General features: G+C 43.5%; 1 protein-coding gene across 2 annotated transcripts in view; it reads right to left on the bottom strand.

Annotated features, from left to right (window-relative positions):
* Positions 1–1,492: 1,492 nt before the first annotated feature.
* LOC138295908 (centromere protein J-like) overlaps positions 1,493–22,681 on the bottom strand; it is a 387,581-nt gene continuing 366,392 nt past the window's right edge. For both annotated transcript variants that reach the window (XM_069234528.1, XM_069234529.1), the window contains 2 exons: positions 9,094–9,214; positions 1,493–2,822 (listed from right to left, as the gene is read on the bottom strand). In XM_069234528.1, coding sequence (XP_069090629.1) covers positions 2,633–2,822; positions 9,094–9,214 — 311 coding nt within the window. In that variant the 3' untranslated portion in view covers positions 1,493–2,632. The remainder of the gene's footprint in view (positions 2,823–9,093; positions 9,215–22,681) is intronic.

Here is a 22,681-nt window from a genome sequence, read left to right as displayed (position 1 = left end):
AATGTCCACTTGAGTGGGTGGCACAATCAGTGCTGCAAGCCCCCTAGTAACATTCAGTTTACAGGCCCTGGACACATATAGTGCACTTTACTAGTGACATACTAATAAATTAAGTACGCCAATTTGGTATACGCCAATGTTGCTATGGTTTAGGGAAAGCGCACAAGCATTTTAGCACTGGTTGCAGTGTTAAAGTTTGCAGAATCCTAAGGCCAGCAAAACAAAGTCAGAAAAAACAAGAGGTCTGAAGGTAAAATGCTACGGAGAAACCACAGCAAGGATGCTATGTCTAACACCTAGGACGTAAAATGGTACCAGCTTTTAGGGTTGAGCGCAAAACGCTCGGTCCACGGTGTAAACTCTCAGTGGCCTTTTAACCACGCCCATGTCACACCCATCAGTTTGGTTGATTCGTGGGCTTCCCTTTTAAAATTTGCTTGATTTCATAAGTGAAAGGCATTCACACGTCATGCCTTTTCTGGTGTTTAACCCTCCTCGAGCGCACCGGCCAACTACTGAAAACATACGAGGCTCCATGTTTTTGGCATGGTTTCTGGATTACTTTTTCTTTTTATTTCGTAGGCACCCCGATATCGCTAGGCACTAGTCAAGCGCTTTGCATGACATTGACCCTGTTACATGGATATTTGCCTTTTTGCCAGTTACATGATTAATTGCACTTTTGCAGGTTACATGGATAATTTAACTTTTGCCGATACGTTTCACTGCGAGCGAACTTCTGTTTTATTTTGTGTGTCTGCTTTGTGCTCATGACGGTCGTCGGCTTGCTATGTGAAACTATTTTATTTTTCATTTTCACCTTATGTGGCAAGAAAAGTTGGGTTAGTTATGTGAAACTGTTTTACCTTTTATTTTCAGTTTATGTGGCAATAACAGTCTGGTTAGGAGTTTACAACGCTAAAAGCATTAACTTGAGAAAACGCGAGACCCATTGCATTCCAAATGCTTGTTTCCCTTTGGAATAGGGCATAATGTGTAATTTAGGTAATAATGATAACTATCACTACATGGTGATTGACTTTCACCACTGTTATGTCTATAAATATTCGTGCCTCAATGTACTAATTTGTAAATAAAATCTGGATTCGATGCTTATATTTTCCTGACATGGAGCAATATGGCAAAACTACCATACATTGCCAAACCTTCCATAGGCCCAGTGCTTAATTTGTGCTTGTTGTTTCCGGTGCGGAGCACCGACACTTATTTTTGAGGGCCGGCACTTATTTTTCTGCCTCAAACATTTACTGCGAGCAAAAGCAACATATGGGAAAGACGGAGGAAGAAAAAAAACAGAAAGGCGTCACATAGGGAGAAAGCAGAAAGCTGCAGGAGTGAGCTGAAGGGACAGAGAGGGGCTGTAAATGGATTAAAACGGTCCGAGATTGCTTCCGAATTACGCTACCTCAGCATCCCGTGCTCGGAACATTTAATTGCAGCAGCCGAGTGTTTAAGAGGAGAGCTTTGGGCACTGGCACGTTTTTATTTACAAATTGAGCACTGCATAGGACATAACTTAGGGCCAACAATTACATTTCTAAAGTTTGCTGAACATTAGGTTAAATATTCAGAAGTTCTAGGAGAGAGAAATTGATTCTCCAATTTCAACCCAAGTAATACCATATATTATGCATTTCAACTTGTTCTTCACAATAATAGCACACAACCGTACATATATTCTCATAATAAAAGGTTAATAAGCAAATGCATTGAAACGATCTAATATATAAGGGCTTTCTGTAAGCCTACATTTTAAAAGTAAAGTTGTGCGTCTTGAAAAATACATTTTCTGTAAACAGCATTTTATTTGTCGCACACCTAAATACAAATGGGCCTTTGGGCCCAGTATCAGAGACATCTTAACAAAAAACGATCACAGCAAAACAGAACACACAGTATTAACAAGTGATGCTAAAGGAGGGTACATATGATGGTTGGGAAAATAGGGTCATGCAGCTGAACACCTCAAGCGATGGAAGCCAAGGCGCCTCAATTCACTTTCATCTAAGCAAAGTAATGAAAAAATATGTTCGTAGATGAACTTCACAGACGTGCAGCTCATGTTAAAAAATTAAGCAGTAAAAGTCAATAATCAGCATGCCGCAATTCTTACCACTCAAAGTAACGAACCACCCCCTCTGTGGCTAATAAATAGTTGTGCTTAAAAAATACAGTGAAAATATACTATCAGTTTCGGACAGTTACAAAGACAAAAGAGTGGTGAGAAATGTGCTACAGAAATAGCTAGAATGGCTCATCCTCCAAGCGTGATTTGTGACTGAAGTTGATATTTCAGAATATGTCATTTTTGTCACCACTACCTTGGAATTTCATCCAGCAATTCCATTGTTCATTTTTACGTGCAATTTAAAATATGCACCCTTTCATTCCTCTTCATAATGTGGCAAAGGTCCCGTCCTGTTTCAGGTATGAAATGAAATGCTGTTGGCCTTTACCACCGGCACGCTCTTGTCTGCTGTAGTTCAGAGTATAAATTCAGTGTCTGGGCAGATGTTGTCAAACGACAAAATAAGATGGCTGCCCTGTTCAACCATAAGTACAATGTGAACTATCACCCAGAAGTAGACAGCGCCATGGGCCTAGCTGTAAATCACTTCTTGTCCAGGATGATATTCCCATCCTGGTCTTTTATTCGAACTCGCCCAGAGGAGTACTTGGTCTCTTGACGACCATTTGAATACACAGTTTTTATGGTGCCATCTGGGTACTCGCGCCTCTTGAACTGTGTGGTGTGAATCTCCTTCTGCCCATTACTGAAAACAACTGTCTTATTCCCATTCCTAAGGAGAAAAAAATGGAAAATGAACATATGATTATCTACTTGTGACAAGCTGCCTTGCAAGAGGTGCATACAGTTGTGAAACATGTAACATGGCGAAGGCAAGGGAACTGCTTTGTTTAAACCAGAAGTACAACTAAAATATTTAAATATTTATAATATTTGATAAAACATATGGACAATCACTAAAAGTGTTCAGAAAAGTGATGGATGGAATGCTTGAATTAATCTCAGCCACTTATCCAGTCCAACGTTTCCTGCTCAGACATGGGTCCCATGCACAATGTGCCACTGGAACCAAGGTATAATTTGCTGATGAGCCTTAATCAGGGTGAAACTGGCCGTAGGTTGCTTGTGTTCTGGTTCAGGGAGCACCTCACATGGTGGCTTGGGATGGACTGTTCCCATTGGAGCAGGCTCAAGACTGATTTGCATATGGCTGCATTCAAACTGAAGTGGCATAGAGTGCAAAAGAATGATGATCCGAGATGTGGCCTGAGTGGTTACCAGTAGGTTAGATTCATTCAAGCAGGATCAAGACTGCTATCAGTGCCTGGATACCCTCACGGGTGACAAGCAGCACTATACAAATCAAACTTACATTACATCCAACGATTTTTGTATACTTCAGGGTGACACTCTAGCTGGAATGGGTATGCCCAGACATGGGTCCTGAGCACACTGTGATTGGATCAAAGCTATACCTGGCTGTTGAACCATAAGCAGGGTAAAACCTGTCCTAGGTTGCTTGTGTTTTGGATCAGGGAGGTCAATCAGGCATCAATAAGCTTTGTGGATAATTCAGCTGGGTATAGTACTACACTATTAGTGCTACAGAAATATCATAGAGAGAATATTGTCTACAGCAATATTGTGAAGGTAAGAATATCTAGGTAAGTATATGTTTACTACACCTAATCCTATGTATATCCTTGTAACTCCTTGGAGATCCATGTCCTCGCATAACAAACTGTGGGTCAGATGGAATAAGTTTTCTTGTAAAACAGCGCATCGTCTTGTTTAGCTGGGCTGTGCAAGGAGGAAGACACAGCAGACCAACATTTACTATGATTGACCTGCTGCTGCTATTATCATCTGTGCTGGTGCACAAAAGGCAGCCTTGCATCCCGCACAGCTTCACACCATGGTGGGGAGGTAAGTGGGCACCATCCAGCATAGGATTTGTACTGGAAGCACACCCCTCCAGTACAACATCCTGCCCATGGACAACAGTAAATGGGTTAGACCAGGGATCTCAAACCTTTTTGTTTAATAAGAGTGTCTAATGTTCAAAGAAATGAATCTCAAGCTACAATTAGTGTTGTAATATTGACCACATCAGACAGGATTACAGTAGTGCCCCCTATGGAAAAATAATAGCTGTGATCACTGCAGTGCCTCAAGCTAATGTAAAAGGCTTTGTCAATTTGGAATTCCTCTACATGGGTGACACATGAACAGACATAACTTCTATGCCCCTGTTAGTAATATTAGTGATGTCTCCCCAATGTTTCATAATTTGTCACTCAAATATCAGAGTTAAATATATTTTGGACATTCAGCTATTTTTCTCCAAAAGTCAGTTTTTGAGTTCTGAAAATACACACGTTTTTCTCTTAACCATACACTCCTAATTTTGGTATACATATACTAATTCAAACAAGAAAAAGCTTGTAATTTAGTAAGTTGGGCTGCAGACATTGGAGCTACTTACAAGTAGAGAGAGCTTCTTTTTAAAACATAAACACACTTCCCTTGATTGGGTCTGTTTCCAGTAGGTCATCTTAGTAGAATAGGCTTCGCATTACGTCCAGTGGGTGTGTGCATTGTTTCATCCTAAGGTATGCCCTCTAGAGGCAAAGCAACACAAAGAGGCTTTGGTGCTGTGGAAAGGCCACCTTTCCAGTGCGTTGTGCACCAGACAGTAGATAGCATGCGCTGCTTTTCTTTCCCTTGGGTTGCTCTGTATCACACAAGAATAAAACGCTAGTAAATATGTACCCCTGACCTGATTTGTCTTTTTTTGTTTTTAATATTAATATGCGTTATTTTCCTTTGGCTTTGTAATGACCTAAGGCTGACACTACCCTGCTAAATAGTCCTATTTCAGTGCATGTTGATGCTTTGAGTGAGAATAAAGTTGCTCATCTCTAGTCAACTGCCTATTCTTAGTAGAATTCAAGCCTGTTCCTTCACTAACAAAGGTGATGCTTGCACCTTTTGGATGACACAAACAGCACTAAGCGCCCTATGACCTTTTGCAGTTCCATAGAGGCTGAAAACAGTCTTAGCCGAGCCTGGAACACTTGCAGTGCTGCAAGTGTCACTTTTTGACACTTTATACCTGAGGTTCGATCTTATTTTAGGGCATTACATTATATCACTGTACTGAGTGGCATTTATTAGAATTAGTGAACCAAACCCCTCCTTCCCTGACGTTCTTATTAATGATTATTAATGATTCAAAAGGAAATTCACTTGGCTTATTCCTCTTATATAAAGCATTTATTTGTAGTTATTGATGGAGTAACATTATGAACTTTTAAACCATATACAAAACAGATTGTTGTACAGTGTGTATCTGAGCTGACTTATTTCAAGGTGCTCTCAAATGTGATGATCTTGGAAAGGAATCACAGTGAAGAAATATATATTTGCAGAGGGTCACCAAGCAAGGACTGCAATCAAGTTCTGCTGACATGGTTAACTGGATTCTAAACCCCTGAAGACCCTAAACTATAAGAGGAAAGGATCCTCCCACAGCTGAATTAATTTCTGAGCTTAACGTCATTGCAGCGCTATTAGAGCATAGAGTTTAGGAAAGGGGTCCTCAGCATTTAACTGCATATCTCCAAAAACGAGTGGGCTACAGAGTGAATTTCTGTGATTGGAGACAATAAGTGAGTGACCTACGCATTACAGAGCAAAATTGGATCCTGCATAAATGTTATGTTTTGAACTGCACTGCTTTGCACATCAAAGGCACCAATAAATATACCCCCTGCCCGTGTTGAAATCATGCAGAAAAACTTTTTGTTTTTTTATGACTCCTAGCGGCAAATGGTTTGCTCTGTCAGAGTTTGTCCAGTTGGGTCTGTGTCCACCTCAAGCTTTCTTGAGCAGTCAAAATTATGGCCTGAACAGGTAGGGTGCAAGTGTCAAGATGGTCTAACTTGTCTGCTTCATAGAAGAATCTCCTATATTGTGTAACAGATCCAGTTGCTTCATGGAAGTATAGGAACAGCACTTGAGTCTACATAAAACCACTTGCATATAGGCAAGAGTGTTGCTGGGTCAGGGAATCTCTTTGATGCAGAAACTTCCATGAAGGGCTTTGGAATTTCCTGGAGAGAATAATAAGCTTAAGAAGGTTAGTTGTCATTCTGTTGGTTTTGAACTCAAATAATAGTAAAGGGAAAAGGGTCTGCCTGTGACCATGCAACTTCCTGAGTCTCCACCAAGTTAGCTGGGGCTCAGAGGCGCTCTTACCTCCTGTGTGTGCCTGGTTTTGCTAAGTCCTGTTTGATGTCACAGACCATCTGCAATATATTACATTCTGACATTTCATTAAGCCATTGCATTCTTTATATGTAAGTTATGTAGTAGTCCTTGTGAAAGTGAAATCTTTGGTGGGGGGTGTTGTGCGTGTATGTGTTTGTGTGTGTGTGTGCATTTTTTGTGTGTGTGGGAGGGGGCGTAGGAAGCATGTGTAACCCATGATATGAGGACCAGTCCCCATAGAGGTTTTAGGAACTTTTAAGCAAGTGTATCAAAAAATGTAAAGTGCAGCTAGCTTGGTCCTCATTCTTACCTACCCCACTATCAAAGGGTGCGGGGAGTTATAATAGTAAGTAAGTAAATGCACACTCCATTATGGTCAATGGCTGGTTCTCATAATGATGTGTGGGTGTAAGTGTGTGCAACGTTTTATAACATAGGTGTGTTTTTTCATTGTACGGTGAATAACTTAGCCTCAAAACCCTAAAAGAGATGGCTCTATAATATCATACACAGAAATAGTGTCTGACATAAATATTGGATCCTAAGTATCTTTTAGAAAAATATTGCCTCACTGGGTGTAGGTTTCTTAATATGAAATGCAATGGGCGATATTTTTGAAGTGATATTTAGGACACTGTATTTATGACTGATTGTGTTCTGACGATTATATTCTAATACTAAACCAAACAAACATTGGCACAGCCAATAGGTCTGTGCTTTGCAAGTGTGCAATGGAATTTTTGTATTTATTTATTTGCAATTATATGCACAACTAATTAAGGGCACGATTTACATCGTGGCAGAGAGGGAACTCCACTGCAACAGTGATGGTGTTCCCTCACTGCCAATAAGTGGTCCACCCAACTGGTGTTGATGCGGATGGATCTTGAGTTTCGCCACAGCATTGATTACTCTGTCAGTGCCATGGCCAAACTTCTACAGCGGCCTGATGGACTAAGGGCTGTCGGAGAATTGGCTATATCCAATTAGGATGTGTAGAGATATTGTCATGTTTTTACTGTCTGTCAATACCAGGTAAGGGGCAGAAGAAAGAAATAATTCCCTGAGGGAGAAATAAGATTTATTTAAAAAAAAAAAAAATAAGAAAACTGTTTGGTGCAAGGCTCCATCATGTTGATGGAGCCCTGCACCAAACAGCGAATTGCACTGACAGGATGATGGTTCCTGCCCATTCGATATAAATGACCACCAGCTTGGGAATCATTATAAAGCTGGTGGGCAGCATCTATGTCAGGGCGATGGAGTAATTGGTTCTGTCTCCTTCGCAAAGAAAAGGGCCATTAGCCAGGATCAAAATCAGGCCCTACGTGCTAAACAGGATAAAGAAAAAATCAGTAGGTCAATACGCACATATTACTGAAGGAAGTCTTTTTGGACCGATGATACTCTTCTGTTCATGATTCTTGGGATTATTTAGCAAGGGTGAATGGGAGAAAGGAACAGCTATGGTCAGAGAGAACTGAAGAAAGAAGGTTTCTCTATCGAAACTATGCATCTGCTTTCGAACAGCAATCAAGTGACTAACGATTACAGAACACACTTGGGCTGTCTCTGTGTTTCAAAGAGAGTCACCAGTTTATAAAAAGACACAAAACCAAAGTTTCCCCAGTGATGTTGCATTATCCCCTAGATGTAGCCATAGAACCAGAGGGCCTAGAAAAGACTGTGTGGGATAGTAGTCTTGGTTCATTCATATGGTGATATGAACCAATCAGTCAATCAGCATTTGGAAAGTGCAGCACTGTCACCCCTAGGGGTATCTCAATAATAATGGCTGGACACGTACAAGCACCACCTCAACCATGCAAGAATAATGTGTATATTTTGAAAGCATCCTATTTGGGGTGCACTGTCAGAGCTTCACCTAAGGGCCTGTTTGGATCTCTGCCCACGTCCATGATATGGCAAGGTCACAGAGGCAAAAGGTGTTTTCTCGTTTGCATGGGTGTATGGCCCCATGTACATGAGGGAACACTGTCTCAAGATAGTATTGGCGGCATGAGAGCAGCATTAGGATTGGCCTGAGCGCCCTGAATTGGCGCTTCCAGTCAGACTGGGAGCCTGGGCCTGCTGTCTCCAACCTGGCAACACAATAGCAGGTTAGAGAGAGCTCAGTGAGCATATGTTTGGCCATCCTGAGACTGTGAGCAAACACACATGCGCACTGAGGAGAGTGAACACCACTTCCCCTCCGTGCTCGTCATCCCCATAGCACCACCCCTTGAAACATAATAATGATAATAACATTTGTTTATTATTGTTTTTATTTTTAAATTTGCAGATGTTGCTTCTGGCGGGGGGACGATGCTCTTCCAACATAGCGGAGGAGCTGCTGCTGGGAGTTAATGTTACTGAGCTGAACAAGATAACTTATCCTCAAAAAGATAATTTATGGATGTGTTTAATTTCTGTTTCACCTTAGATCCACTAGAGATTATCATACTAGCAGCATTCAGATCAACTCTTCCTAAAAGTAAGGAACAAATGGCTTGCCTCTGCTATCTACAAGTTAACAATCACCACAAATGACATTAATTCATTTTCTACTTGAAACATACCCAAAATACCACATGGTGTCAGGGGTACTGATACACAAAAAGGACTAGACATTATCTCTCAACTTTGTATGAAGGAGTGGGCTCAGTTACACTAGTATATTGTTGACATAAAGCTGAAGGACCTAACACTACCATAACCTTATTGTGAAAAGAGGCAAGTGCAACAACAATAAAGTTTGACTGAAGACTCACTTTTCTACTTTTACGACAGTACCATCTGGAAAGGTGGTTTCTTCATGTCCATCTTCATATAAATGTTTCACTGTTCGATCAGGAAAAATAATTTCTTTGGTGCCATCGATATGATGTTTTTCTGTGGATACAAAATGCTTACATGAACCTTTAATTCTGTGTTGCAACGTAGATCACCATTTTTTCTAAAATCCATGTTTGCATAAAGAGTAACAAAAATGTCTTTATTGAATAGTAGCTGAATGCCATGAAATAAGTAGGGCAGATAACTGAACTCTACAAACAAGACATTGATAGAAAAATAAGTATACTAAAGCTTCTTAAAAACAGCAAAATCAAGTCAGCCCCAAGAATAAGAGTTTTATTCGCCAAGAAGTAATTTAGAGATTTGATTATTCCATGTGCAAAATGTTGTACTATCTAGTAGGCTAAGAGCTGATGTGTCCTAAAGAATGGTGAAGCAAAACAGAGATAGGTCAAAACATCATGACTATCTGTAAAATACTAAACGTGCCACATGAGAAAGCACTGTCAGATTAATAAAATAGCCATGTGTTGTATGACAAATGTTGAAGCTAATGTTAAAAAATATATGTGGAGTCTCTATTTAACTAAAAATGTTTGTTTGACATGTTTGTGAATAAAGTTATAATTCATGTGTAGTTTATGAGTTAAGGACTTTTTATACCAAGAACATGCTTCATAAAAAGCTAAATCATTGCTTAAAGGGATGTCAAATTATAGTTATCTATTTTTATTGTAATCAAAGGGGCAGATTTATACTTTTTCAGGCAAAACTGCTTTAGCGCAGTTTTGCGTGAAAAACTATAGTGCCATTCCAGGATGCCGGCGGGGTGCCATAGTTATGGAATGGTGCTATCCGGCACTAATGCCCTGTCAGCGTCCTTGGAAAGGAGGCTAACAGGGCTGGGGAGGTGCAGTAGAAACTGGGGCCTGTTTGCCAAATCATGGTGCTACACTGTTCAGAGGCAGAAAAGTTCCTCTAAGCAATGTAGCACCATTTTCTAGGGCACAACCCCATGGACATGGCTCCTGTCTCAGTAAAGACAGGAGCCATGGCCATGGGACCAGGGCTGTGCAGGGGGCCCCAAGTCAGGGCACCTGCCTGGTGTTGGAGGAAAAAAATATATACTTACCAGGACTTACCTGGCATGGGTCCCCAATCCTTAGGTGTCCTCCTGGTGTGGGTGGGAATGGGTGGGGCTGTCCCTGGGGGCAGGGAAGGGCACCTGTGGGCAATTTCCATGTTCTCTGACCATGGAAATATGCCTACAGGTCCCCTTACGCCTGCCCATACTCAGGCGTTAAATAATGGCGCTAAGCAAGCTTACTGCCATTATTTAAGGCAACCATCCCCCCGTGCTGGATTTTAGTACGGGGAGATAAATATGGAGCGAAGGCCATATTCTCCTTTTCTGGACGGGAACACCTTCCTTGTATCTCATTGACGCAAGGTAGGTTTTCGTGTCAAGAAAATGAAGTTAACTCCATAACGTTGGCGCTAGACGTGTCTAGCGCCAAAGAATAAATATGGAGTTAAGTTTGCACTGAATTAGCGTCAATAAAAATTACGCTAATTCAGCGTAAACCAAGTATAAATATGGGCCAAAATGTCATAACCCTTGGGCTGGATTACCTAATTTACTTTGAGCTGTGTTTAGCATTGTATGACATATTCTTAGAATATGCTTTTTTGCTCGACATAATTAATTGAAGCTCAGAGCCACTATGTGGTTGAAAAAATGTCCATGTTCATAAAACGCACAGGTAAATTTTTACTGGCACAACATAGTGCTTAAAATTGAGCAACACAGCACATTTTATAATATGTGATGTCGTAGTTGGACTCTCGCTCCTAGGACTTTTGTTTGTAGGCAACTGAGTCACTCCTACAACGAGTTGCAACTGTCGGCCCAACCCTCCCGGTTCACAAGCAGTACCTCACCAAAAGCCCAAAGAGTAAATAAAAGGTGATTTCTGGCAGCTTTATGCATGGACTCTAGATTGCGACATCGCAGGAGAGTTTTGGTTGAATGGAAGTTACCCTTCTCTCACATTAGTAATATGTCTCAGTAACACACAGGCAATGAAGGAGATGCAGGAGAGTTTTCAATAGGTTAAATACGTTAAAACGCACAAGCTGCAATGATTAGGATAACAATGCAATGATTAGGATAACAAACAACAAAAGAAGCATAATGGTGAAGATGAGACTCGTGAATACAAAAGACCCTCAACATCTTGCAATAAACATGAGATGTAAAATCCCTAGCATAGAGAACTAATCTCTAACCTAAAAAGAGCTAGATATGACAAACCAAATCTGCCAGTACCATGTCCATGAGAAGCACCCCCCAAACTTTGTGATCTTGGAATAATGTCTCTAAGTCAGACTCCGTGGTGACACAAAGGCTGATTTCTGCAGCAAAGTGACATGCAGAGTAGATAGCATCTGGAAGAAATCTGTCTGATAACCTTGTCTGTGTGAGATGTGTTTATACAGATTGTGTAGGGCCTCTGATGCAGGTATGTTCCGAAACAATAGATAAAGAGGCAGAATTGTGGTGGCAATTATGCAAACAATCCCCAACAAGTGTACATTATGTTCCTCTCACACGTAAGTGATAAAGGGACATGATGGGAATACCAGTGTACATCACTTGAATATGACGCTGGCAGTGATGCCTTCACAGAGTGGTACTGAAAACGCAAATCAAAACATTTTTTGGCAGCCATCTTAAGAGATATAATAAAATAAATGGACTAAAACAGAGCAGACAAAGTAGGTTAAATGTCACTAGGTGACGGGGGCACAGGCCTGCAAGCCAAAGGGCTAAGCTAATCTCCTGAGTCTCAATAAAAACTATGCCGGTACTCTAGGACTGGATTACTCAATGCAATGATGATGGACAAGACATAAAGATACCATACATTTTTGACCTCTGACTAACTCCTGACAATAGAGGTTGCTTTTGTGACCTTAAACACCTAATAAATATCAAACTATTCACTTTATTGAAGACCAACAAGCACAGACTTGCTGTGGTTTCGCAAGAAATTTGGAAATTCTAATTTGAATAGAATTTAACAAACTTTAAAAGAATAAGCCTTGATAAAGTCCTTCACAGGATGAAACATGTGTCGGCTGAATTTGGTTGAATTTCAAGATCAATTCTTTCACTTCTTTTCACTTTACATGTATAAAGGTGCCTCAATGAAAATTATGTTGTTTCACTCTCCAGCGCAAAAATATTCTCTCTGGACACTCTATGGTGTTTCATGACATACTTGTCAAGTTGCCATAGATTTTTAAATCACCGTTTTTGTCCCAAGCTATCCTTTTTAAAAATGCTCCTTTCAACGAAATATTTAATTCCCGAAAGTTTTGATGGCAGAGTAATTAATGTATCTTGTGGTCCCGACATCTGTTGATCTGCATACTCAAATGTTTACAATACCAGTAACATCTTAGTGACAGGAAAAAATAAAGATTGTGCATAATAAGGAAGACGTTATACACTCTGCAGGAGGTTCATGAAATTAGCAGAAAGAGACGCTCATTTAAACAATGTAACCTGAAGACAATTCTCGTGGTGTTACCAGAAGTTACAATTTCTGAAATGTTCTTTTAAACTGAATGCCAATGCTTAGTAACTGTAATACCAGGAAAAGAGAACAGGAATTAAAGACAAAACCAAAATTGGCCTCAAACCGTATTTTCTCAGTCACAACAAAGCAAAGTTAAACATTGAAGCTAAACTTACAGACGTAAAACAGAACTGAACCACAGGCACGTGGTTACTCAGTCTACTGCAGTGACCCTTTCTGAGCTGCTGTCAGTAGATCTCTCTCCATTCAGACAGCAACTCTGGGGGCGTGTCTAAAATGGTGTAGGAGCGCTATCTCGGAGGTCCACCACCTGCAAATGTGAGCAAGGTGGTTGCCCCCTGAGACCGGCACCAGCGATTTACATGACCACCAACCCAGGACTCGTAACACTGCAGTGTAACACTGCAGCGACACAGGTGGCCGCGCAACCAAGATGACGACTACAGCAGGAACCCGGGCCCAGACTATAACGTTTTGCCACATCTAGCCGTTGGGCGGCTCCTCCATGACTTCAGCTGACACTCTGCACCTGGTTCAAGTGGCTACACGGATGATCTGGCAGAGAGACCCCAGTGTCCCACCCTCCAGAACCTTGACCCTCGGCTCACTCAAGAAGAAGTTCCATAAGCCCTCAGAGACTGCGAGCCATGAGGAAAGGGCAGTCTTGCTGTGCCAACATCACCATCGGGACAGTGCTTCAGGACCAGGCTGTGAACACAGAGGGCCTCGCTGCAGTTGCGATTTAACCCAGCTGATGATGGGCCTCTCAGATCTCTTCAATCTCTACTCCATACTGTGGATGCTACATGGAGCCTTGGGGACCGGCCTAGCTTGATACTGTTGCTGCTTTTCCTTGATGGCGGAGCCTCTGACACAATAGTGGACAGTTGCTGGTGTTGCCAACGACATGGCCCCTCCAGTTTTTGTGTTATGTTCCCAAGCAGGGAACGCTGTTGTTGTTTTGTTTTGTCTTTTCCCCTCTCCCTCTTTCCTAATGACCTGTGTCCTCCATACACGAGCAGCGGGCAGTTCAAGGCACTTGTTTCTGCAGGGTGTCTATACACGATGCCCAACATCCTTTGCCTCTCTTGCCTGTCTCTTACCTATTGACCAGTAATCACCATCCTTAGCCTGAATGTTAGGGGTCTTAATGCCCCAGTTAAGCACCTCATACTGTTATCACTTCTCAAGGATGCCAAATTTGATGTATGTCTCATACAAGAAACCCATTTATTAAAAATTGACTGCAAGTGTTTACTCTCTTGGTCATTCGACCACCAGTATTTTTCATCTGGTCAGGGAGAAAGCAGGAGTAGTAATCCTTCTGGCCCCTCATTTCTCAGGGAAGGTTATACAAACGCATATTGAATTGGCTGGGTGGCTACTATCACTGAGGACAGATCTGAAGGGCAATTCTTTCACAGTGGCGAATCTCTATGCCCCCAATGACCGTCAAGAGGCTTTCTTAAAGGAAGCCATAGGCATGGCCTGGACTCCCCTGATTCAGACATCATTATTGGTGGGGACTTCAATATCGTCCCAGATGCAGCCATGTACACGTCCATTCATCGGATGGGATGATCGAAAGCACTCACTCTTCCATGCAAAAAATGGATAGCAGTCGAGGGATTGGTAGATGTGTGCCGAATGCAGCACCCGACTGAAAAGAATACACCTTCATTTCTGCCACTCACCAGAAGTATGCTAGAATTTACTTTTTTCTCACATCCTCTCCCCACGCATCACCCAGGCCACTAGGACAGTAGAGATCAGGGCAGCTGCCTTCCCTGACTACTCCCCCATTACCCTTAAGTACGCCTTCCCTAGTCATGTATCATTCCTCACACCTGGCATCTAAACATTAAGCTCTTAACATATTAGAAAAAAATGGAAATCAGAGCTGCTATCAATTCCTTTTTAGCAACTAATAACACGCCAGCCACAGTTATCCAAATTTTATGGGACACCCTAACGGCTGTTCTGCGGGGACACTTTGGGGCATATTTATACTTGTTTTGCGCCAAATTTGCGTAATTTTCTCTTTTACACAAATTCGGTGCACAACTAACTTCATATTTATACTTTAATGCTAGACCCATCTAGCCCCAAATTTATGGCGTTAAAGTAATTTTTTGGACGTGGAAACCTACTTTGCATCTATGAGATGCAAAGTAGGCGTTCCCATGCAAAAAATTACTCTATGGCCTTAGTGCCATATTTATCCCCTGTGCTAAAATCATGCATGGGGGAGGACTGTGGCATGGGGGAGGAGGGGTCAAATAATGGTGCAAAGTTTGCTTTTCACCATTATTTAATGCCTGGGTCAGGGCAGGCGTTAGGGGACCTGTGGGTCTATTTCCATGGTGGAACACCATGGAATAAGCCCACAGGTGCCCTCCCCATGCCCAAGAGACACCCCCACCCACACCAGAGGGACAGCGGAGGATGGGGGACCCCATCCCAGGAAAAGTATAGGTAAGTACAGGTAAGTATTTTTTTTTTCTTAAAGTGCCATTAGGGGCCCTGAAGTGGGCCCCTCTACATGGCACTGGGTGCAATGGCCAGGCCCAGGGGACCCTGGTCCCCTGTGCTGGCCATTGGGGTGGTGGGCATGACTCCTGTCTTTTCTAAGACAGGAGTTATTTGGTATGGATGGTTTTGTGTCAGAAAATGACGCTAGGCTGGTTAGAGTCATTTTTTTTTTTACTGTAACCTGCCTAACGTCATTTTTTGGTGCAAAGCCCCCTTCTTCCATACCACCAGCCCCACCTGGCTAACGTCATTCTTTTTTTATCCGCTAGCCTACCCTTTGCACCGGCTTGCACCATTCCATAAATATGGTGCCTGGCTGCGTTGGTGCCGTTTTGCACCAAAAAGTATAAATCAGGGCACTTGTGGCCCTCGCAGCACTGCCTAAAAAGATAGGAACACTACCCATACTCAATTAGAATCTGCTATAAAAGATTTAGAAGAGCAACATGCACGCACAGGCTCCTTTGCGACATGGCCACAGCTTACATCAGCGCGCAAGCAGCTGTAATCCCTGGATATTGACAGAACAGAGTATGAAATGCTCTGTACCAAGCAGAAACATTATGTGAGAGGGAACAAAGAAGGACGATTGTTAGCTCACCGACAACAAGCCCCAGCAACTCGAAATAGAGTGGAAGAGATCCACAAAACACCACAATGACCAGATTGTTAAGGAATTCAAGCGGATCTATGCTGCGATATATTCGGCAAAGAAGCTGGATGATCATATCGCCACTTCTTACTTAGGCCATGTCCCTCTGACATGTATCCCTCAGGAGGAGACTTCCATCTTAGACAGGGATATTACAAAAAATAAAGTATTAATGGCCATCCCACACCTAGAGCCAGATAAAACCCCTAGGCTAGAAGACTACAGCTCTGACTTTTATTAAACATTCGGGCCATTGCATGCTCCCATCTGAGCGTGTTTCTATAATTTCTTTAGCACAACTGGCATGCTAACCGATACAATCAGCTGGCTTTGATCACTGTGCTCGCCAAACCAGGCAAAGATCCTAAGTGTTGTTCCTCTTATCGCCCCATCTCATTGCCTAATGTAGATGCTAAAATTTTCACAGGGATCTTGATGCATCAGCTTGCCTCTTATATGCAGGGATTGGTGGACCCTGACTAAGCAGGTTTATAAATGAGAGGGGTTTCAGTGATAATACCAAGCACATGTTAGATAAAACGCAGAGTAAACAGCTCTTCTTCTCTCAATCGATGCAGAGAAGGCCATTAGCAATATCTACGATTGGTGCTGGAACGCTTCGGTCTCTGAGCCAGGTTTCGTCAATGGGTCCAATGTAACGGTGTCTCTCCTAAAGCGGTGCTGAGGGTAAATGGGCTTATGTCTCAACCCTTTTGTATCTGCAGGGGCAGTCACCAGGGTTGGCCTTTGTCTCCCCTGCTATTTGCTCTTTATATGGAGCTCTTAGCTGAATGGATACGTGGCAATCCACGCATATCTGGGATTCCTATGGGTGGCAGGTATTATAAGGCAGCGCTGTATGCTGATGATGTCCTGTTGACAATGGGGGTTTATGATAAAGTGCAGACCCTCTGGAAATTGTCCACTCCCACTTCACCACGAACCCTGATTATAGGGAACCAAGGGCCAGATGTATGAAAACAGGGGTCTGCGAATCGCAAAATTGGCCATGTAACAAAATTGCGATTCGGAATTAGCGATTTCTTAAAAATCGCTATTTGTGGTTTGCGAGGCCCATTTTCCGAATCGCAATTTGCATTCTCGCAATTTTCAATTTTTTTGCGATTCGGTAAAAAATCGCAAAATGCGAGAAAGTTCGAGAATGCACACCTGGAGGTGATTGATGACTCATCAGCAGGAAATGAGTCATCCCAGGCAGGTATAAAAGCCACACCCAAGCCAGCATCCAGAGTGAGAGCAGCCCAGCCACTGTGAGGAGCACTGTGAAGGAGCAGCAGCATCTGAGCCACCATGGAGCCCCAAGGTCCTGGGGCAGAGAAGCAGGAGAGGAAGCGCAAGCTCAAATTTAGTGAGCAGGAGCTGGAGATCCTGACAGAGGAGGTGGTGAGGAGCCATGACCGCCTGTTTGGCAAATCCTCCCTCCAGGTGCCAGAGAGCGAGAAGAGGAGACTCTGGCTGGACATCCAAACGAAGATTTGCGCCATTGGAGTGGCCCAGCGCTCCATAGATGAAATCAAGAAGCGCTGGTATGACCTGCGGTCCCGGGCTAAGGAGAGGGTGGCAAGGCGACTTGCAGAGGCCAGGAGCACAGGAGTTGGACCACCAACGGAGCCACCTGCCACACCACTGGAGGACCTGGTGGAATCAACCCTCCTACTAGAAGCAGCGACAGGGGTCACTGACATCGACACCTCGGCCCATCCAAGTACCAGCCAAGGTAAGTGCCAAATCTGTTGTGTGAACACTGTATGTGCATGCATAAAAAGCCACTTAGGAATTAGCATGTAATGTGAAGTAGTGTGTGAAGTAGTCCACATGCATTATGGGAGTCGCGGTCCACAAACTAGTACAGACAGTGGCATGATAATGTTAGCAAGCATAGGGACACCCAAGGTAACACAACACACACTACACCATGTACAGCAGTATGAATAGTATTATTGCCATTTCTGGACAGATAATGTAACATACAGAACTGACATGCTGCATATTGTTGTTGCAGGTGGGCCTGGCACAACAGCCACAGCAGTGACGGGTGTAGCGGACACGGACACGCAGCTGCCCTCAGTGGTGACTCAGATGTGCAGCAGGAGAGTTCCGGCACACCATCCGCATCTGGAATGCGCAGCCAGGTACCGGAGGACAGGGGTCCTGCAGCGTGTCGTCCACGTGCCCCAGTGTCACTACAGCAATTGCAGGAGGCAGCTGAGGGTACATCCCTGTTCGGTGGACTGGAGGCTGCAATGTTGCAGCAACAACGGCAGCAAAATCTAAGGATCCAAAGTTTGGACAGGAGCCTCAGAGTCCACAATCGGAACACAGTCAGACTGCATCAGAGACTGGACACCCTCAATGAGAACATACACCAGCTGCGTGAGGGACAGGTACATGCCTCCCAGGACTCTCGTGAGTTGACAACTGCTGTGCGTGACCTGTGCGAGGAGCTGCGACAAGAACGCCTGAGTAGACGCAGACATGAGCACCAATTCCACACCATGTTTGCGACATACTGCCGGTCATCCAATCGCATGGCCAACTCCACCGCCCTCATTGCCCGTCGTGCTGTGGCGGCCCAGGTTGAGGCTTCACACAACAGTAGGGATTTGGTCCAGGTCCTTGTGCAGATCACCACTGTGATTGAACAAGTATTGGGACAGAGGTCGGCCACTCCGAGTGAGGTTGCCTTGGGTGACACGGAGGATACCTCAAGCCTCAGCAGTGTGCGCCTACCAGCTCCAGACCACAGACGGCGCAGTGCCAGGCGCAGCACTGCCACAGAGCCTGACATTCAGGGTGCAAGTGATGCAACTGGGCACCCCAGTGGTGTGCGAGGGAGGAGGAAGTGACTGCTGCCTTATTGACTCTGGTGTCCCCACTATGGAGTAATAGTGTGGGACCCTGTTCATTTGTTCTTTTTCGTTTTGACAATACCCCTTTTATTTTACATATCACAATTCTGAACCTGCCATAAAGGAACACATTTTATTTCTCACTATAGCTACAGTAGTCAGTAGAGTTTGATTGTACATAGTCACGTCTGGAATGGTTGTGTGTGATGTCTGCAGGCCTTTGCCGTCCCTCTGCTGCACTGGTCCTGTCTGCTGGCTGTAGAGGTGGTATGGGATCGTCATCCTCAACTGATTTGGTGTCACTGATTTCTACAGGTATGCCCCTGGTTGTAGCTATATTGTGCAAGATTGCACAAGTAGCCACTATTCTACCTGGTCACGAGATCAGTTATGATGTAGGTGGCATTGCATATCTCCTGTTTATTCATGGAATGTTGGTGTTTACGGTTTCGGTACACATACTCTGTGACTGATGGTGGACATATTGCCACATGTGTGCCATCTATGGCACCTAGGACGTGGGGGAAGTGTGCAATTTGATAAAAGTCAATTTTTGTCTGCTGTATTTCCTGTGGGGTGTGGGGGAATCGGATGTACTGTTGGAGTTTGCTTAGTATGGCGTTGATACATGCATTGACAAATCAGGAGAGGGTGCTCTGTGTGACCCCCCCAGCCGCTGCTATGACCCCTTGATAGCTCCCTGAGGTAAGTAGGTGGAGGGTGCATGATACCTGCACATGGGTGGGTATGCTATGTGTCCTTAGTGTTCTGCGCTGCAGTATGGGTTGTAGCTCAGCTATGAGATCATGAATCATGGCTGAGTTCACCCTATACCTCTCAAATATGTCCTCCTCTGTCAGGTCAAATAGTGTAATGCGCACTCTAGAAATGCGCTCCTGTCTCCTCCTGCCTCTCCTCAAACCTGCCAGGATCCTCATCCTCCTCGCCATGATGTAGAGTGCAGCCATTGTGGTGGGGGGTCTGAGGCATTCTGGGCCACTTCATATAGGTTGCACCTGGTTACCACCTGCTTTCACTTAGTGGTATTTTGCATGTGCAAAATGCCATTCTGCGAAAAATCGCTAATTGCGATTTTTTGATGCATCTCTTTGCGATTTGGATTTTGCGATTCGCATTTTGCTCCTCGCAATTTCCTACTGGAAATACCGAATCGCAAAATGCGAATCGCAAAACCAGGTCGCAACGCAAGAAATTGCAAATTTTGCGATTTCTTATTTTTGGTCTGCAAATGCCTTTCATGCATCGCAGACCACATTTTTGCACTCGCAAATGGCCGATTTTTGCGATTCGCACCGTTTGCAAGTGCAAAAACTTTTCATACATCTGGCCCCAAGACTTTCCTCCCATATTACACAGCTCAGACTTTGCTCAGTGGCAGGATGCCAACTACAAACGAATCGGAGACCTCTTTGATGAAGAGGACATTATGGACTTCACCCAAACCCAGACTGCTTAAGGAATCCCCCACTCTGTTCTTTGGCAATATATCGCTATCTGCCACGGGGTCAAAGAACCTCAGATACGCACCCATACAGGACATACCCTTAAATCATTTAAGAAGTGGTTGCTCACATGCTCTTCTGACAAACGTCTCCTCTCAGACATATATACATTCCTGAATACCTAACACTGCCAACCAAATTTGCCACAGAACGTCGTTGCGAGACAGAGTGAGAATGTACATTCACCACTAAAGAATGGGGCAATATCCTCTACCGGGGCAGGCTTCTGCCCTTAGTACCTCTAGTAAAGAGATGTTTCTCAAGATAGCACACTACTGGTACTACACACTGGAACAGGATGCCAAATGGAAAGCAGGTGGTGACAGCGCCTGTTGGAGGCAGTGCATCCAACCCCCCCACACTCACTCACCTTCTCTGGCACTGTCCCAAAATCAACCTTTTCTGGACGGAGCTGTTATCGGCAATAGAGGCCATATTTGACACTGACCTCCCCAGATTCCATAGCTACATTATACTAGGTCTTCCAAATCCTTTAACAAAACTAAAATCCTCTATAGGAGGAGGCAGTACATTGGTGCTGAAGCTGCCAAGCAAGTACTACTGGCCCGGTGGGTCTCCGATGCGAGCCCAAAAAAGCTAGACTTGCTGCATAAACTATGGGATCTTCTGGGGATGGAGAAATTGAGGGGATGGTGCAGAACATTTTCCCATGGTTTGAGAAGACAAGGGGGCCGTACCAACATTGCCTCCCAGACGAATTCCAGGAGCTGACCTGGCTGACATACCTGCGGGTCCTGTGCCTCACACACCCATGCCATGCACATAATTGATTTGAAAGGGGACAAGTATCAGACACCTCCCTTTACACATCCCCAGACTCTTTCTGCTCCAATTTACCATCCGCTGTCTCAGATTTCACTCTTCCACACTAGAGATTGATACCTTCCTTTACCCATCCTCTGTTCTCCCCACACCGCGGGTTTCCTTTCCTCTTCTTCCTGGTTATGCTGGGGTATTGTTATTCCTTATTGTCCCCCACCGGCCAATGGATGTATCTTACGGCTTTAAACCAATAAAAAGACTTAAACCACAGACAGCACCTGACTCAGTGGCTACCAGCATGGTGCCGGCCTGCTCCACATGCCTTTTTTGACAGCAGACAGGATGGCCCTTGGGCAAGAAAGGGAGAGAATGTTTGCTATATATTTTACATTTTCTTCAGCTTATGAGTTTGATTATACTTAATTTACAACACAAGAGAGTGATGAGCCAGATTACTCATCTAAGGAGACACAGGATAGTCTATGAGGACATGCAGTGCTCTATCGAATACCTTTTAACATCTGGATGATATTCTGCTGCACACTACTCCATCAATGTGATCATGTGGAGTTCGTAAAATACCATTTCCAGAGTAAATAAAGTTTTGTTTACTATTTAAGTCTATCTTTTCTTACTCTGGCTAACTCATAAAGTTGTTCACTGAAATAATGAACTATTGAGTGAGCTATGGAACTCATAATGTACCATTTGCAGAGTAAAGAGAGATATTGTTACCATGGTAAGTGTAACTCTTTTCTTCTCTGGCAGCTCCAATGCAGGCAAAAAGTAACACCCTTTTAGTCACCTTCATGTGAGTCAAAGTCATTACATAAAATGTCCTGTGGATCCTCCTATGTGCCCGGTAAACATCAGTCTTGCACAGCAACCAAACTGTAGTATTCATTTGATCTGCCTTCGTTAAGGGTTCTATCCTAAGCAGTGAAATTCCCCTGGGTCCATTTTACTAGCTCATCGAGGGATAAGGCAGGTATATTGTAGGATGAAGTATGCATGGGAATTTAGATTCTATACCTTACTAAGAAGTATCAGTAGAGTTCCGTTTTCTAAATTAAGTGCACCTTTCGATCTATTGCGCTTAGTCAAACAATCACTCCTATTGTATCTCTGTAATAAAAAACAAAAATATACAGACCTGTTGACGGCGAATTCCAAAGACTGCATAATATTGTTTTAAATGAAACAGTTTGAGAAGTCCACTCTAACAGTGGTGGCATCGGTCAGTATCAAAATCAATATAACAATGCATATCTGAGTGTTTGTTACATTTTCATTTGCATGTTTTACCTGAGGTAGTTTTAAAATGGGGTCCTAGCTTGAGGAATCAGTGGAACACTGTACATAGATTGTGGCACTAAATGTGGGATACACTGAAATACAGTGACAAGTGGATATGACTCAGAGGTCATCTAAAGGCATGACAAATATGGAATGAAAGCCTTTCAGGGGAGAAGGGTGCTCTTCTTCTGCCATTGTGGCTTGTTGTTCTGAACTGTATTGGGTGTAAGTGCCTTAAGATGTTTTGGGTAAAGTAAGTCCTTAAGCAGCGAGTGTTGAGCTCCTTCTGGAATTGCAGAAGG

Source organism: Pleurodeles waltl, chromosome 5 (assembly GCF_031143425.1).
Source record: "Pleurodeles waltl isolate 20211129_DDA chromosome 5, aPleWal1.hap1.20221129, whole genome shotgun sequence".
Taxonomy (NCBI): Eukaryota; Metazoa; Chordata; class Amphibia; order Caudata; family Salamandridae; genus Pleurodeles; species Pleurodeles waltl.
The sequence above is the reverse complement of the archived record's forward strand: the minus strand, read 5'-3'. Positions and strand labels throughout refer to the sequence as shown.